The 20,272-nt window shown below is 41.0% G+C and overlaps 1 protein-coding gene across 6 annotated transcripts in view; it reads right to left on the bottom strand.

Annotated features, from left to right (window-relative positions):
- The window catches only part of LOC147010863 (teneurin-3-like), a 417,211-nt gene that overhangs the window by 332,573 nt on the left and 64,366 nt on the right, over nucleotides 1-20,272 (bottom strand). For all 6 annotated transcript variants that reach the window (XM_085858959.1, XM_085858958.1, XM_085858960.1 and 3 more), the window contains one exon: nucleotides 16,397-17,638. In XM_085858959.1, coding sequence (XP_085715085.1) covers nucleotides 16,397-16,694 — 298 coding nt within the window. In that variant the 5' untranslated portion in view covers nucleotides 16,695-17,638. The remainder of the gene's footprint in view (nucleotides 1-16,396; nucleotides 17,639-20,272) is intronic.

The following is a 20,272-nucleotide window of genomic DNA, read 5'->3' as shown; positions in this document are numbered from 1 at the left end:
GCCATCATTTGTCGGCTGCACGATTCTAATGCACAAAATACTCGACTTGGGATGATGGGTACGAGAACCAAAACAGAGGCAAGCTAGATGAGGGTAAACAGAGATTCCAGACCCTTGCCAGGATTTGTTTTATGTGGTGTTTGTGTGGTTTTGTGTGGTGTATTTTGTGTTGTGTTTGTGCTTGCATGTTGTGTAGAAGACTAATTGGGGATGTAGGTTTATGTTCATGCAGCACACAAACAGACCTTTTTTGGTTTTATTGTATAGATTCACATTCCAATGGTATATATTTTATAGACGTACTTGTGTTCCAATTGTATGTATTTTTATAGATGTACGCATGTTCCTAATAGCACGTACTTTATAGACATACTCACATTCTTAACAGTACATTATTTATAGATGTACTCACATTGTAGTAATAAGTACTTTTCGAGTATTACGTACTTTATGTTTGTTGCTTACTTTAACACATTGTGTTCGGACAGACAGACAGAAAACAAACAAGCATTTATAGATTGACCTGTACTTGTGAAATCAGTTGATGTGACCTTGACCTTTGGACCTCAAAAACAACTGGCCTCGAAGTTTTGATTGGTGAGCCAATTCAGTGACCCAATGTTAAAATTCTGTTCAAATTTCAAGTAAATCAAATTAAAATTGACGATTTTATGACTTGTGACCATGACATTTGATCATTTCATCTAAAAAAAACAACAGGTTTCTAGCTTTTGACGAGCTCCATTACTTCATTAGGTTTTGTGAAGATCGGTGCAGAATTGCAACTTGTAGGTGATTGACATACAGACAGATAAACAAATGAACAAGCAAACAAGTGGTCATAAACCGGTACTTGTGAAAGCAGTCACAGTGACCTTGCCCTTTGAGCCTCAAAAACAATAGGCTTCTAGATTTTCATTGGTGAATCAATTCAGTGAACAAATATGCAAATTATGTTTAAATTCAAAATCAATCACATGAAAATTGATGATCCTATGCGACCTTGACCTTTTCACCATGAAAATAGGCTGCGGTGACCCAATATCCAATCCCAGTTCAAATTTAAAGTCAATCAGAAGAAAATTTATGATTTTCTGTGACCTTCACCTTTGACCCTTTGACCTCAAAACAATAGCCTTTTAGCTTTTGATTGGCGATCCAATTAATTGACCCAATATGCAAATTATGTTAAAATTTCGAGTCAATCAGCCAAAAATGTACAATTTTGTGACATTGACCTTTTGATCCCACCCAAACAATAAGAGCCAGTGACCCAATATGCAAACCTTGTTCAAATTGCAACTCAATCGGATGACAATTGACAATATTATGTAATCTTGACCTTTGATATTTTCAGCTTTTAAACAATAGTTTTCAGGAACGAAATATGCAAACGCTTTTCATCGTAATATTGTTTTCATCAGAATATTGTCAAGATTCCCAATTGTCGGTTATTTTACGAAACATTCCCCAAGATTAGGAACTTTTTTCCTGTTTACATTCGCTCATCTCAGTCTCAGTCTGTGTCAGTCTCGCTCTTTTGAAAAACTTAACAAAGACTTCAGTGATGAAATATGCACACTTTTCAAATGTAAAGTCAATCAGATGAAATTAAAATTGATGATTCTGTGACCTTGACCATTGGCCCTATTGACCTCAACACTAATGGGCTTCCCAATTTTGACTACCTCTACCAAGTGGTTAAGTTTCATGAAGATCGGAGTAAAATTGCGACCTGTAGGTGATTGACATACAGACAGACAAACATATGGAACAACAGACAGAACAACAGAAAGAATGAAAAATCACTCGTAGAGTGACACTTGGTAAAACGGAACGGCACTCGGTAAAGCACATACCTCTGCCAGGCTGAATAGTTTACATTTTGTTTACCACTGATAGGTCGGATCTGAATCCGCACCTTAACCAATTTTCGAATGAACTTGTTCTTGTCACCGAACCAACTCATCCACCAAGTTTTGTCATAACTCATCCACAACTTTTTGAGATCTCATGCGATACATCGTTTTTGGCCCCATCTCTCAGTGGTGAAGAAGCACTTAAAAAATTCTCGAATCCGGATCGATTCGGATCTTCACCAAAATTTTGCGTTGCTGTCCTTGGCCAGTCACCTACACACGGAGAAAATTTCAAAACGACTGCTTGAAATCTGCGGCCAAAAATTGTGTGGCAAACAGACAGACAAACGCTGCAGACCAACATTCTTTGTAAAAAAAAAAAAAATAAAAATAAAAAATCACCAAGTAGTAACAGACCATACCAACTGGTGCATTTGTGAATCTTCAATTTAGCAAGTAATAAATAAACAAAAAGTCCCAAAGGCAATACCCTCTGACGAGGGTAATTATGCAAGGGTCTTGCGAGGATGCTGGAAATTGCAGTCCTTGAGTAATAAGAGCAAAAGTTCCCAAAAATCGATCACAAACTCGCATGTTAGTCTGTTGGAGACATCCTTCAATGTTACAAGACTACAGCATAACAGAAAGATATATTTTCCAAAAAGATTGCCATGACTTTCTGAGGCATGCAACTCCACCAACATGGTCTTTCCATAACAAGGGTAAATTACAATCAAATCACCAAACTTTTGTTTCTGTTATTCCAAGCAGGGGTTATTACCTCCGCCATCGAAGGTGGACGGAGGTTATGTTTTCACCCCTTTCAGTTTGTTAGATTTCGTAAGTATATTGATGACTTCCGTCCTCTGTTTGTGTGTTTGTGTGTTTATTTGTAGGCACGATAACTCGAGAACGGAAGAAGCTACCAATGTCAAATTGAACCACGTGATTCAGGACGGTGATGGCTAGCGCTGATTAGATTTTGGTCAAAATCGGTCAAAGGTCAAGGTCACAGTGAGGTCAAACATTCGATTTTTAATGGTTTGGTACAGAATCATCGTAGAAACTTCTGGTTTGCGTCGCTACCTTCTCTAGAGACAGCTATAATTAGACAAGGTCAGAGGTCAAGTTGACTATTTCGTAAGTACCAGTCTATGACTGCTTGTTTGTGTGCAGGATATCTCAAAAAGTTGTGGACGAATTAGGAGGGCAGGTAGGGTGTATGACAAGGACGAAGTGAGTAGATTTTGTTGAAGATCCGGATACAGATCCGACTACTAGAATATTTTAAGTGATTCTTCACCATTGAGAGATGGGACTAAATTAATATATTACACAATATCTCAAAACGTTGTGTATGGATTTGAATGAAACTTGGTGGACGGGTTGGGTGTGTGACTGTGTGACAAGGACGAATCAATTCGATTTTGTTGAAGATCCGAATCTGGATCTGGATACGAGAGTTATTAAATTTATTAAAGTGATTCTTCATCATTGAGAGATCGGGCCAAAATGATAGAAAGCATGATATTTCAAAATTTTAATGGGCCTGATAATATGTTCTCGTGGATCAGGCATTGCATGGTGGAGGTATGCGCTCTACCGAATACCCTTCGAGTTATCCAAGTGAAGGGTTGAGGGTGTATTTAGGTGCTGCAATTGAAAATAAAATTATGATCCAGATGCAGTGGTGAGGGAGGAATGTGTGTTACATCGCAGCATGTGCCTGGGCATCTTAGTTTCCTGCTTTATTCAGCCTGAGGAAGCAGCCGTGTTCGTGATGAGAAATATACATGCTGGTCCTTGGCCAGAGAGGATTTGCAATGTACTGAGGAAAATAAGAGTTTATGTCATCGAACCTTGCCAATTCCAAGCAGTAATCTGGGTCATCCTTTAACTGCTTTGGCTTGTGCGTGGATTAATCCGATTAAAGGGTTCTTACCAGCTCATTAAATATCATGAGAATGGTCAGAAGGAACTTGTTTACTAGTTAATTCATCGTAATATTGTCAAGATTCCCAATTATCGGTTGTTTTACGAAATATGCCCCAAAATGAGGAACTCTTTTCCTGTTTACATTCACTCGTCTCGGTCTCAGTCGCAGTTTCAGTTGCAGTCAGTCTCTTTTGAAAAACTTTACAAAGACATTTTTCTACACAGGCTTTTGGCTCGTCTACCTTCTTTCCTTCACTCTTGCAAGTCTCTCTTCTTTTCTGTTTCATATATTTTCAACTCAAAGTGTTTTTATTTTTATTTTTAACTGCATTCAGTTTGTTTGAAATTCTTAATGAATTCACATCTCTTTGTAACTTTCGATTTTTAATTCTCTTGGGCATCTCATTATAAGGCACTTAACAAAAATTAACTTGAATCAAATTGAATTAATATTTGTAGAGAATAATTAAATATTCACCTTTGTCGGTATTATCCACAAGCGTGCACCACAAAAACTTACGAGCAAACTCAAGCGAAAATCTCACATCAGTTTCAATATTCAGTAGTAGAGACTATCCTCATGTGCTTCATGATTGGACACTGCTCGGCAAAGCAGACACTTCCTCAGAGCTCCACACCACTCGGCAGATAAACATTAACCGATGCCACGTGGTCACACCAGACCAGCCGCATCCAGACAGACGAGTCCGGATTATCCAAAGTCTGTACAAGTGACGTGCGGTATAGTGAGTTTTACCATATATACATATATATATATATATATATATATATATATATATATATATATATATATATATATATATATATTTATATATATTATATAATTTATTATTTTTTTAACAACACAACAATCGAATCAAATCAAAATCGGGTTATTTAGACTTTAGTAAAACAAAAATAAGATTATTGCAGCAGCAGTAGCAAAATTAAACTTGAGAATATAACATGGCAATGATGGCCCAAACGGCCCCATTTCCTTGTGGAGGTCGTACACGGGCGTTTGACCACTCCTTACACTCAGTGTAGTCCCGCAGAGACTGTAGACCCTTTGGATATGAATTTCCTTTCTGAATATGCAATGTAAATATTTAAATCCAAGTGGTTCATTTCCAGACAGAGAAGCAACCACTGAATCAGAAACATGGAGGCAGAGGCCAAGGTCCACCCTTCTCCCAGCTGAAGGGGGCACCTGAGATATGACGCTCGATCACAAAAGCACCTTTACTTCATGTATTTACATAACTTTGATGAAAAATTGAAAGTTTCTATTGATGTGATCTTCCACAAAGGGAAAATAATCCGAGGAGGAGATTCTGCTGCACGATGATGAGGGCCAACAAGTCCGAAACACATGTACGTGGATGTTCCTTCTACGGGGTGGATTGGTCTATAAAATTGAGGATTAAATTCTCTTCTCGGAATTTGCGGCAGCTCTGATAAGCTCGTGCCTAATAGGCTTTGCCAATAACACTGTTTAGTTAGAAGAGCCTTAAAAAACACACACACACATAAATATATATGTATATATTTCCATCCATCCATTGGAACCATACTCTGTGCAGTGTTGGAACTGCCGAAGCAGTCTCATTGGCTAATGGGTACTATCTTGGACGGGTCACCACTCGGACAAAGGATACCAGCAAGCTGGCATTCATTTTGCCAACCACAGAAGGATGACAGGTAGAGTCAACACCACCTGGTATTAATTCAACAGGAAGCAGAATTTGAAGTCAGGACCCTAGAATCCCACTCCAAACACCCTAACCATTAAGGCACACCAGGCATATGTATATATATATATATATATATATATATATATATATATATATATATATATATATATATATTATGTATGTTTATGTATATATGCATATACAGTAGACTAGGCGCAAGGCGTCACCATCGGGACCGAGAAAAAAGTGACGACTTAGAAATGTGACGACTTACGCGTATGCGAACATTCATGATGACTGTGGGGTGAAGGATGAAGTCGCGCGTGGCCTGGACACGTACGTGGGAGAGCCGGCTATTGTACCAAAAGGAAAACACAATCCTCGGGGCATAGGTGGGGGTTCATTGGTGAGTTGGAAAGTGATCAAGCAAAGATGGAATTCATGAATCAGTTTATCAAAAGTAAAGATAATGAACAACTCTGTAAGACAACTCGTATACCATCGGTGATGGTATGGTGACAAATTACATGACACACAGTCATCGTGGTGATGATAACCACTCAATGCCTATGTGTAAGTGAGTGCGGTAATGCACAAAACAAGCCAATATAAAACCATGATCGGACTTCAACACGAAGCTCGATCGATCCTTTACTCCTTCGCGAAGTAATCCGTTATGTTTGACTGCCTCAAACTCTTGGGCATCTGGTGCATGAGAAAGGACTCAAACCGGTCATTGTATTCCATGATGTTGTCTGGGCAATCCTCCACCGAAAGACAGTGTTGGCGCATCACATCCAGGGCACTGAATGCCTCCCGAATATTTGGAGGCGCGTTTGGAACGTATGTCTCCCCTGAGTCCTCGAGATCAACAATGTCCAAATCATCCACGTCACCCGTATTGTCGGAGACGTTCTTCCCAGAATCCACAATTTCTGCATCAGTCATTTGTTGGGTGCTGCGTAACTCAGCGTCCACGTTGATGTATTTTTCCAATGAGGGTATCGCGTCTGAACCAAAGATTTCAGTGAGTCTTTCCCAGACTTTTCAGCGAGTTGCAGAACTGGTTTCCATGGTCGTCATCGCTCTCCTCATCAACTTCATGGTCGCTGCGATCCGCATTGATGAACCCGACCGAACGGAAGCAGTTCGCGATGGTAACATTGGAGACCTATCCCCATGCGGTTTGGCAGCTATCAGGGCATCCAGCAAATCCCATTTGAATGGGATTCCCTCATCTGCTGCATTCAGGTGAAGCGTGGTAAGGATCTGGCGGTAGTGAAGTTTCAGGTTTCTGATGACGCCACCATCCATTGGTTGAGTGTGACTGGTAGTATTGGGTGGGAGGAATACAAGTTCTATGTTCTCCAGTTGACATGCAGGGTGAGCGGGGCAGTTGTCAACTACAAACGCAATTTTGTGTTTTTCAAGTGACATACGACGGTTCAGTTTCACCAACCATTGTTCGAACAGGGCAGAAGTCATCCATGCATTTTTATTCGCTGAGTAGGCCACAGGCAGGTGCTTCACACTTTTGAACGCTCGGGGATTCTTACTTTTCCCGATGGCGTACAGAGGCAGCTTGTCGGTGCTATCCATGTTTGTTCCAACCAGCAACATCACATGGATCTTCACTTGCTTATCACCATGACGGGAATGACCAACGAACCCCAGAGACTTTTCTGGCAGCATCTGCCAGAAAAGCCCAGTCTCATCGGCATTGTACACGTCCCGAGGCTGATACCTTTCCAAGATGTCTTTCAATTTGCCATCCTTCCAGTTGTGCACCACTGCCGAATCCACACTGCCTGATTCGCCGCACTTCTTGACCTTGCCGATTCCCCACCTCACTTTGAATCTGTCCATCCAGTGCATCGGCAAGGTCTCGGCATTATCATGCCCGAGGTCCGCAGCGAATTTACATGCCTTCAGCAACAACATTTCACCGTCCAACCGAATATTTGGCTGAGCCGACGTTTGCCGAAACCAGATGATGAGCGCGTCGTCAACATCTTCAAAGGACACACATTTCATGCGTTTCACACTTACCAGCGGCCTCGGGATCTTCTCCACTTGTCCAAATATCTTGCCCTTATTCTTCAAGATATCGTTCAATGGCTGCCGTTTGATGTCCAACTTCTCAGCTATGGCTGTTTTCTTCATCAGTGTGTTTGCCTCGCAAAACTGGAAAATGTCGTATTTTTCTTGGTAGGAATTATTTGTAAGCTTACGCTTCATCGCCATTGTCCTGCATGCAGTACGATCAACGTGGTCACTGACTGAGCTGAACGCAGCGCAGTTATAAATAGCCTATCACTGGCGGTGTAAACCAATAAGCGCGCATCACGATTCCATGAAATCTGGCTTCTCACGAGGCAGAAGTTCCATGTGACGAGTTAGGAGTGGTAATTTACTTGAGTTTCCATTACGCGGGAACGGACAACATCTGACGACTTAGACGAAGTGACGACTTAGAGACTTTATTCAAAGGGATTTAACACGAGATAAAAAAAATCAGGACTTTTTGACGCTACCGACTTGCGACTAGTCTACTGTATATATACATATATGTTTCTGTATATATATATATATATATATATATATATATATATATATATATATATATATGTATGTTTATGTACATATATGTATATATTTATGTATATATATATATATATGTATATATATATATATGTATGTTTATGTATATATATGTATATATTTATGTATATATATATATGTATATATATATATGTATATATATATATATATATGTATATATATATGTATATATATATATATATATGTATATATATATATGTATATATATATATATGTTTAGGTATATATATATATATATATATATATATATATATATATATATATATGTTTAGGTATATATATATATATATATGTTTAGGTATATATATATATATATATATATATATATATATATATATATATATATATATATGTATATGTTTAGGTATATATATATATGTATATATATATATATATATATATATATATATATATATATAAATATATACATATATACACACATACATACACACACACATTTATACATACACATACGAGGTCCATTTAAAAAGTAACGGGACTGACTTCACTGAAATTTTATTCCAAAAAATATATTGACATCACAGCTTGTCCCCTTCAAAGTAGTTTCCCTCCAGTCTCACACACTTGTCCATCCTCTTCTTCCACGCTTCGATGCACCCCCGGAAGGCTTCTTCTGGAATCCTCCAGAGCTCCGTCGTCACGGCCCTTTTGATGGCCTCCACATCAGGAAATCGGGTCCCCTTGATCACCCCCTTAAGCTTGGGAAATAGGAAAAAATCACAAGGGGCCAAGTCTGGCAAATACGGGGGTTGCTCCAGAATTGGCACGTTCCTCTCTGCCAGAAACTGTCAGATGCTCAGGGCACTGTGAGCAGGGGCGTTGTCATGGTGGAGCACCCAGGCTCTTGTCCCGGACTGATCTCATGAGGCGCTGGAGGATCTCCTTGTACACATATTGATTCACTGTTTGACCCTGTGGTAGAAACTCAAAGTGGACGATGCCCTTGATGTCAAAAAATAACGCAACCTTCGACTTCGACATCCTTACTTTCTTTGGTCTTGGTGATGCCGGACTTTTCCACTGACGACTCTGCTGTTTGATCTCGGGATCGTATTCGAATATCCACGATTCATCGCCAGTAATGACTCACAGGAGCAGGTCTGGATCGTCCTCGAGGCGCTCGATAATGTATTGACATAGAGTGACTCTTTGCTGTTTCTAGTCCTCGGACAACATCTTGCTGACTATCTTTGCGCATTTCAAGATTTTAAGTGATGATGCTCCAGACAGTGTCCTTGTTAATGGAAAGTTCCTCAGCAATCATCCGCACCATGAGTCGACGATCTGCACGCACCATCTGCTTCACACGCTCTATGTTGCCCGCCGTTCTACTCATTGAAGGTCTTCCAGACTGTGGATCGTCTTCAACCTCCACCCGTCCCTCTTTGAACCTCTTGTGCCATTAAAATGCACATGTACGTGACATCATTTCGTCCCTGTAGACTTGCTGCAGTATTGTGAAGGATTCGGAAGGTGTTTTGCCAAGTTTGGCAAGAAACTTCAGATTGGCTCTCTGCTCACGACTCATAGCACGACGACTCAGTCTAGACAACGTGTAAAGCACGACCTGTAAAAAACATCACACAATGAGCGCAGTCAACCATCACCAATCATATCTATTGCTGGAATGTTGCAAAAGACTGTGACACAACCCGTTCATTCAAGTTGTGTAAGTGGAACACACAGCAGGCTCAGTCCCGTTACTTTTTAGACGGACCTCGTATATATGCATATATACAGTCTTCAACTGTTGTTAGGCAGAGATGAGAAATTTCCACTTTCACAATACCCCAAAGCGAGTTGTCACATTTTGAGAAGGCCACCCTATCTCAGATCCACGTCCAATCCATCGTCCACTGAATTCATTGTCGAGATATTCTTTAACTGCAAGAGCATAATGTGCTGGTGCACCATCTTGTTGCAGGATAGCTGAAGATAGCAGGATAGCTGATTAATTATTGACAGTTGAAGACCTCAAAACAGCTGTTGGGGCTGGTTTTATGACCTCCAACCCTCAACATGGAAGAAGCTGTCCATGGAGAAAAAAAAAAATCAAATTTGTGCAGAGAATGGAGGGAAGCATACAAATAAATTCTAAATAAATTCCAACTGCATGCACAGGGTCTTTGTGGTCATTGTCCATGATGTGAGCATCATGTCATAGTCAGTGTGCTTTTTTGGTTAAATATATACAGGGCCTTCAGAAAGTATCCACACCCCTCGACTTTTGTAATATTTTTTTTATCACCAATCTACACAAAATACCCCATAATGACAAAGTAAAAACGGGTTTTTAGAAAATTTTCAAATCAATAAAAAATGAAAACCTGAAATGTCTTGCGTCAATAAGTATTCAACCCCCTGAGTCAACACTTTTATAGAAGCACCTTTGACAGCGATTACAACTTCGCGTCTTCTTGAGTATGTCTGGATCATCATTGCACATTACATCTGGTTTTGGAGATTTTCTCCCGTTCGTACTTACAGATTTACTCAAGCTTTGTCAAGTTGGATGGGGAGTGTCAGTGAACAGCAATCTTCAAGTCTTTCCAGAGATTCTAAATGGGATTCAAGCCTGGGCTTTGGCTGGGCCACACAAGGACTTTCATGTTCTTGTTCTGAAGCCATTCCAGTGTTGCTTTGGCTGTTTTCTTGGGGTCATTACTTGGCGAAAATTTTTTCCCCAAGTATGTTGGTTTGTATAGCATTTGTCTGTCTATCACACGATTTTTGGCTAAAGTTTTCAAGCAATCGTTTCAATCAAAGCATCCCCATAGCATGACGCTGCCAACACCATGCTTCATGGTAGGGATGGCATGACGTGGATGATGAGCTGTGCTCATTTCCTCAAGATGTAGTGCTTTGCATTCAGGCCAGAATTAAATTTTCATCTCATCAGACCACAGAATCTTTTGCCTCATGCTCTCAAAGCCGTTCACGTGCCTTTTTGCAAACTCCAGGCATGCTGTCATGCACCTTTTTCTCAGGAGTGGCTTCTTTCTGGCCACTCTCCCATAAATCCTCCATTTATGAAGTGCTCCAGAGATTGTTGTCCTTCCAGTAGGTTCTCCCATCTCAGTGAAGGAACTTGTAGTTCTGTCAGTGTGGTCATTGGGTTCTTGGTCACCTCCCTGAGCAAGGTCCTTCTTGGCAAGTTGCTCAGTTTGTTCGGATGGCCAGCGATAGGAAGAGTTTGGGTATGTCTCACCTTTTGTTGCTTTATAGCCTGGAATTGAATTGCATTAAATCAGACTTTTTCCACCTTTATTTACACGTCATAACACACAACTTCCGAGTGAAAAGCAAATCACACAAATTCCAGAAAATTAATGAAGAATACAAAACTACAATATCTTGGTTGGATAAGTGTCCACCCCCCTGAGTTAATTCTTGGTGGAAGCACCTTTGACAGCAATTACAGTTTGAGTCTGTTGGGATAGGTCGATACCAATTTCACACAGCTTGATTGGCCAATATATGCCCATTCTTCTGCACAAAACTGTTCAAGCTCAGTCAATTTCCGAGGGGTGCATTGATGGACAGCAATCTTCAAGTCAAGCCACAGATTTTCGATTGGATTTTGGTTGGGGCTCTGACTAGACCACTCAAGGACATTTATATTTTTGTTCCTTAGCCACTCTAGTGAAGCTATGACTATGCGCTTCAGGTCGTTGTCATGTTGAAAGGTGAACTTCCGTTCCAATTTCAGCTTTCTTGCAGAGGGCAGCAGGTTTTCCTCCAGGATTTTTCTGTATTTTGCTCCATTCATCTTCACTTCTTTCCTGACAAGTGCCCCAGTCCCTGCTGATGAGAAACATCCCCATAACATGATGCTGCCAGCACCATGCTTCACAGTCAGGGATGGTGTTGTTTTGGTGATGTGTGGTGTTGGGTTTGCAACAAACGTTAACATTTTGCATTTAGGCCAAAAAGTTCCATCTCGGTTTTGTCAGACCACAAAAATTTTTGCCACATGGGATCAGAATCTCCGGAGTGGTCTTTTGCATACCTCAAATGGGACTCAAGGTGGGCATTTTTGAGTAATGGATTCCTTCTTGCCACCCGACTCTACAAGCAGACTTGTGGAGTGCTTGGGATATTGCTGTCACGTGCAGACAGTGACCAGTCTTTGCCATAAAGACATGTAGCTCTTTCAAAGTTGCCAATGGCCTCTTGGTGGCCTCTATAGTCATCTCCTCCTGACTTGGTCATCCAGTTTGGAGGAACAGCCTGATCTAGGCAGGGTCTTGGTGGTACCATACGCCTTCCACGTCTTAATGAATGTCTTGACTGTGCTCCAAAGGATATTCAAGGCCTTCAAAATATTTTTATACCCATCCCCTGATCTCTGACTTTCCACAACTTTATGCCTGAGGTCTTTTGAAAGCTCCTTCGTTCTCATGGTTGAGTCTTTGGTGCGAATTGCACTACACAGCAGAGGAAACGTATAGGAACAGCTGAATTTTTTTCTGAAATAATCAAAATAACTGCAATTTAACACAGGTGGAGGCTAATTAACTTGGTGTGAGATTTTTAATGAATTTTCTGAAATTTGTAGAATTTGTTTTTCACTTGGAAGTTGTGGGTTCTGAGGGTGATAAATAGAGATGGTAAAAGTTTGGTTTAATGCAATTTAATTCCAGGCAACAAAAGGTGAAAATTTTGAAAGGGGGCGTAGACTTTATATAGGCACTGTATCTAATCTCTCTATCGAGTGCAGCCTGTGGCTGCTGGTTGCATCATTTGTTGGGACGCGGCAATGCTGCTGATGCAGTGTCCCCCTTACCAGTACACTGGTACTCATTTTGCTGACCTCGGAAGGGTGACAGGCTGAGTCAACCTCCTGGTGTATTTTAATTCAGTGACCAATGGGGCTTGAACTCAGGACCCGGAGATCCTAAGCCGCCATCCTAACCACTAAGCCAACACCAGGCTTACTGTATCTAATATAACTGCTTACTTACCAACACCAGCTTACTGTACTGCTTACTGTATAAAGCTCTTTCTAACCACTGACTCACTGATTGACTGAATGACTGACTCACTCACTGACTGATATTAAAATCGGTACCTTCTGGGTGACGTAGAAAGCTGAACTTTTGCGTGCCGATGGACATCGAAGCTGGTACACCGGAAAAATTCACAGAATCATTGCAACACATCCATAAATGAAAATATAAACATATGAAGAAAAAATTGAAAAAAAAATGCAGTTGAGTGACCCGAGACAATGGGGAAGCATGGTTCGTATGCTTACACACTGTGTAAACACACCCTGTTGGTATAAATATATATATATATATATATATATATATATATATATATATATATATATATATATATATATATATATATATATACATATATATACATATATATATATATATATATATATATATATATATATATACATATATATATATATATATATATATATATATATATATATATACATATATACATATATACATATATACATATATATATATATATATATATATATATATACATATATATATATATATATATATATATATATATATATATATACATATACATATATATATATATATATATATATATATATATATATATACATATATATATATATATATATATATATATATATATATATATATATATATATATATATATATATATATATATATATATATATATATATATACATATACATTTACATATACATATATATATATATACATATATATATACATATACATTTACATATACATATATATATATATATATATATATATATATATATATATATATATATATATATATATATATATATATAAAGCTCATTCTCACCAATGACTCACTGACTCACTCACTGACTAACTGATATTAAAGATCGGTACCTGCCGGGTGACGAATAAGGCAGAAATTTTGCATGCCAATGGAAATGGAAGCCGATACACCGGGAAAAATGACAGAATCATCAGTCAACATCCTTAAATAAAAATAGAAATAAATGCAAGTAAAGAAATTTTTTAAAAATGAAATAATGCTGGTGAGCGATCCGAGACAATGGCAATTTTGCAAGCCGACGGATATCAAAACTGATGCACCAGGAAAAATCACAGAACCATCATAAAGCATCCGTAAATGAAAATAGAAATGGATGAAAATAAATAAATAAATGGAAAAACAAATGCAGGTAAGTGACCCAAAACAATGGGGAAGCACAGTTTGTTATTGCTTACAATGTGTAAGCATGTCCTGCTAGTATATATATATATATATATATATATATATATATATATATATATATATATATATATATATATATACACATATATACATATACATACGTGTGTCCGTGTATGTGTCCATGTGTGTGTTTCTGTACGTGTGTGTGTGTACGTGTGTGTACGTGTGTGTGTGTGTACGTGTGTGTACATGTGTGTACGTGTGTGTGTGTGTGTGTGTGTGTGTCCGTGTGTTTATGTGTGTGTACGTGTGTGTAGGTGTGTGTGTGTACGTGTGTTCAGGTGTGTGTGTGTGTACGTGTGTGTACGTGTGTGTGTGTCCGTGTGTGTACGTGTGTGTGTACGTGTGTGTGTGAACGTGTGTGTGTGAACGTGTACGTGTGTGTGTGAACGTGTGTGTGTGAACGTGTACGTGGGTGTGTGTACGTGTGTGTGTGTGTTTGTGTGTGCGTGTGTGTGTGTGTACGTGTGTGTGTGTATGTGTGTGTGTGTGTACATGTATGTGTGTGTATGTCTACATATCGGGTTTCAGAATGTGGAATGGAGTTCTCCCAGGGTGGGCTCAAAGTATCCACCTTCATTTTGGTAAGGGGTCATGATTCATGGACCAAGCTGTGAAGTTTTCTGCTTTCAAAGTTTTGTGCTGAGGGAGGGCTCTCTTCAGGATCGATACCGAGTCCAGGACGGCTTCCAACTGCAGTTCAGTTGTAGTGCTATTCCCAGGGATGTTCTTTTTTTTAAATCTCTGTGAGGTTCTTCGTCATCACTGGTACAACTTTGGCATTCTTCAGCTTCCAGGATATTTTCACTTCATTCTTGAGGTTTTGGTATTTGGTCATTTTCCTGATTTCTGCATCGTTAGTCCAAAATCAATGGCACAAACACCTCAATTAACAAAGCCTTCTTTTTTTGCACCTAAGTATTCTCTCTTGTCACAATGCTTTGTTTTCGGTGTCCACGCCAGATGGGATCATAAGGTCATACGTGAGCGGTACTTCAATATTTTCAGTGATTGATTTTGGTTCATTTTCCCACAATTTTTCTGCAACTGGGATATCATAGTTTTGCAGATGTGCCAGCGGATTACTTTACAAACTCTGATGTGTCGTTGTGTGTACAGCTGTTTTGACGCTTTTTTTTCGTGTTCGGTCATTAAGCATCACACATCATTCAGTTTGCAAACCGCACCTCCACCCCTCGCCTATCATGGTTTTTTTTCCTCCTCTCCCCCACCTTTTTCTCTCACTCTGCCCCCTCCTTGCTCCCCCCTCCTCATAAAATGCAGCACTCTCCTCCCACACCTGTCATTCTCTTGCTGTCTCTGCCTGTGTGTGTGTGTGTGTGTGTGTGTGTGTGTGTGTGTGTGTGTGTGTGTGTGTGTGTGTGTGTGTGTGTGTCTTCTCTCTTTCTCTTTCTCTCTCTCTCACACATGCACCCCTCCCTCCCGCAGTGAATAGCAACGTTTGGTGAGGTGTTTCTCTCCCCACCTCCCCCCTAACTTACCTCTCCATCCTCTCTACCTCCCCTTCCCCCTCTCACCCCACACCTGCCTCCTCTCTCTCTCCCTCCCTCTTTCTCCCCCCCCCACTTTATTTTGCCGTCAGCGAAGCGGCGGGTTGTATTTGGTCATATATATATATATATATATATATATATATATATATATATATATATATATATATATATATATATATATATATATATATATATATATATATATATATATACACACACATATACACATACACACATACACATAGTATTCGATGGATGATGATAAAGTAAATTTATTTTCTTCCTGTTTAATGCACAAATTAGTTGATATGTAGTATTCATCACAAATTTCATTTTAACATTTGCTGAGTGCTTGAACTGGCATTCAATTTCAATGGAAATGCTATAATTATGACCGAATTTTATAAAAACAAAAATGATACCGATAAAATGGAGAAATGCAAAACCAATATGCACAGCAGATTCCCCAAAACAATCTCCCAATGTCAATATGTCTTCCCTCACTCCTTCCACTCACCTTGCCTGGGCTCCGCATCCGCTTCCCAAAGAGCACTGTGGATCCTCCCAGTGGAGCCAAAGCGGGTTCCTGGTCCACCATAAGCTTGCAGTGTTTCACTCGAGCTGTATGACTTTCGAGGGACCGGGTGCCCGTCAACTCCGCTATTTCCTACTCCAGTAGCTGCCGAAGCTGCGGCAGCTGCAGCGGCAGCAGCAGCCGCAGCAGCTGTGCTGCCAGGGCCACCTCCATAACGCTGCCGTCTCTCACGCCTCGTTTTGGTGAGAGAGCGGTATGGCCGTCGCTCCCTTGTCTCCATTGCAGCCGCTCCCCGCTTATCCTTAAGAGCCTCAGCACATTAGACGTTTGTGGTTGTGATGCTGCAACTTGTCTTCACCTCTCTTTGCGTGTATGTGTGCAGGTGTGTCCGTCTGTCTTCCTTCTGACGTGCCGAAGCGATTGGTTTATTCGTGTGCAGTATATCTCTTTTTTAATTCTTCAGTCTTTCACAAGCTGAATTCTGCCGTGGTCAGGTACATATCACCTGTCCACTTTTGTGTGTGTGCCCTCTGGTAGTTTTCTTCGATGCTGTTGGGGTCTGTTTATTTTGCTACTTCTTGCTCTCTGAAGAAATCTAACCTTATTCCTCCATCTTTCTCTTTCCAGTTTCAGTCGAGACTACACCTTCTCTACACAATCTATGACTCTCTCCACCCTTATTCCCCAAAGCACTGTCGTATTCTCCCTTCACAAAAGTCTCTCCAACATGTTACTTCTCTTCTTCACACACTGACACACCCTCACACTTTTATATGTATATGTATATGTGTGTGTGTGTGTGTCTATCTCTCTCTTTCTGAAACTTTATCCTTCTTCCAAACAACTTGTTTTTCTCTGTCCCCTTTCTAGATGCCCTCAAAAAAACTTGTCTCTCTCTCTTATACAGCGAGACTCTTTCCTTCCCGATCTGTCTACTGCACTCTATTTTTCTGTCAATATCTGACTTTCTCAGTAGCCAAGTGTACAAGTATGAGACAGGCAAATTGTTCTGCAAAAGGCATCAATATATCTGCATCCAAACTGTTTTCAAACAACATGCTTGAATGAACAGTTTTTCCTTGCGTGTATTTGTTTTGATTTTTAAATCTCTCTCGTTATGGTGTCAACCTCAGCTTGCCTCGGCCTTCCTCGATACCAATTCTTTCATATCTTCACAAACTCCTTCCTCTGGATCTTGTGTGTTGTTTCTCACTTGCCAGTTATCTGCAAAACAGTGCACAGAGGGAGACAATAAACCTCAGCAAAAAACACATCAGCTTACAAAATAACCCTGATATTGAGTTAGTCTGCTAAAGTGAGTCCCTGTCCCATAATCTAATGCATCGAGTTAACTCGGAAAGTCAGACAAGCGGTGAAGAGGCAACTGGTGCAAAATAACGCATTCCAAAGGCCTCTCAAAAACCTTTGTCTCAACTGCAGCTTTTGTCCAAACTCCTTGGCCTGTTAAAGCTGCTATTGCGGTGGAAAGGGGATGGTCTGGACTAATGGGATTCAATTCTTCAGGGGGTCGTAACATTTGCCCCTAATCTGGCACAAATGGGGGCAGTGAGGTGAAGGGTGAAAAAAGGTAAATGTGAGAAAGACTCCAGAGGTAAACGTAGAGCAATCAATGCAAACCAGGAACTTACTTCCAGCTCTATTGCGTTCTTTATTCAGCGAATAAATTTGTTTGAATGTTCTTCATGTTAAGATGTATTCCAGATTTAAAGCTAGCTGTTGTTTGAACTTGCAGTTGGCTTTGCTTTGTAGCAATCACCTTGTCTTTCCGATGAAGACACTTCGTCTAGCGTGACCGAGACCATTCTTAACGCAGACTTTTAAAAGATCCAAATAGCAATGCCACTTTTGGGTTATGGAATGACATATATTTATATATATATATATATATATATATATATATATATATATATATATATATATATATATATATTGTTGCGGGCCAGGGGGGTCGGGTAAGACAACTAGGTGGGGGAAGCTATCCAGTTCCCACCAGACTCCCCCGGAATTGTAGGCCGTCACACACGGATAATTCCGTGATGCGGCGGGTCGCTTAACCGACCGTGGATGCCAATAACTCAACCGCGTGGCCTAGGGTCCTCCCGTCTATGGTATAATCAGGTTACCTATTAATCACATGATTTAATTACCGGGGAACACACCCTCGGTATGCCTTGTCTGAACCGGATCACTACCGGACCGGATCACTTTACCGGATCGGATGCAGCCGAGCGACACTGCCAATACAAGGATGTACCGGCTAAAAGGAACGGATCAATGGGAATAAAGTCCTGGCTAAAGTAGAATTTGGACCATGCAGGATCAATGGAAGAAAAGACAAAAACGAGCAGGGAACATTCCTAACAATAATAATAATTTATTTACAAGCAGGCGAGGAAAGATATGTGGCACAGTGAATGGTTTTATTGTTGTGTGTAATGCAGGGATAGAAAGAAGCGTGTGGTGCGACAATAAACAGGAAACTTACTAAAGGGGACACAGAGCAGACTTAACGCAAAAATAATAACAATAATAATAACGATCTTCTGCAGTCATACTTGAGCAGAAAGGCACCAGGACACACACACACACACACACACACACACACACACACACACACACACACACACACACACACACACACACACACACACACACACACACACACACACACACACACACACACACAAACACACACACAGAAAACCCGATGAAGAGGGAGTTTAGAACCAGGAATTGGGCACCATAAAGGAGGAGCTTGAGTCGAGAAGGGGCGGAATCAAGAGTGCGAGGTCGGAGTAGTAGGTGGGACCAGATAGTCGGGTGGGGTCGACGTCATGTGGGCAGCCGAGCGACATGAGGAGGTGGAGACGAGGAGGCGGAGTCCGGGCAGCAGGAGGCGGGTCGTGGTGGTCAACAAGGCGAGACGAGAGAGAGGCGGAGAAACTCAAAAAGCAAGAGAGACAGAAAAAGGCAAGAGAGAGACGGAGGAACTTCTCTGACCTCTATAGGATTTGCAGTTTGGGGGGGGGGAGGGGCCACCCCGAATCGTAACGTCATCACCTGAATCGGGCGCTCCGATTGTCCCCGTCCCCTCACGTGGCCCGCCAGCTTGGGCCAGAAACCGCCTCACTTCGTTTCAGGCACGGCCATCCCAGACAGCGAACACACCTCGCTCCGACCCCACGGATGACACGAATCGCCAACACCGAAGTTGGCACGCGAATCATCCTGCAAAAACCCCCGGGCCATGCCCGGGTGACCGGTCGAGGGCCCCGCCTGCCTGCTCGGGCATTCGCCCAGCATCTATCAACGCGCTCGCTTTGCGCGCGCCAACGTGGCCTGCACTGTACATTCCTCGGCTCGATCGCAGCTTTGCTGGCCGTAGAGAATAGAAGACGTTCACCATCCATGGAGAATCCACTGCTGCCAGCGAGAACTGAAGGTACATCATCATGGATAAATCCATGCACGTCTCACGAGCGGCGTACATGCCTGCTTTCTATCACATTCCATACAGTGCGCGCGGTTCCACCATTACGCACGTGGCCAGCGCTCACACACGACTCCGCTAGCGTGTGCGAGGGGCGAACACCAATATGTGTCGGATATTGAGATTGAAAAGGAACAAGCCGCTTCTACTCCGCACACTCGTATCCCGCCGAACATGGCATGGAGTCGGCTTTATCGGCCTCCGAACGCGTTTTGTGCAGCGTCGGCGTCATGCTGGCTGTGTTTCCCGTGCCGTGAAAAACACCATTCGTGCAGCCTCTGAAGAGTTATTTATTCGCATGTCTTTTTAATACAACCAACAATCTTCCCCAGATCATCAGAAGCTGA

The sequence above is a fragment of the Eptatretus burgeri genome, chromosome 16 (genome assembly GCF_056783735.1).
Source record: "Eptatretus burgeri isolate ZD-2024b chromosome 16, Ebu_testis_v1, whole genome shotgun sequence".
NCBI lineage: Eukaryota > Metazoa > Chordata > Myxini > Myxiniformes > Myxinidae > Eptatretus > Eptatretus burgeri.
Note: the sequence above shows the minus strand (reverse complement) of the source record. Positions and strands in the feature narration are given on the sequence as shown.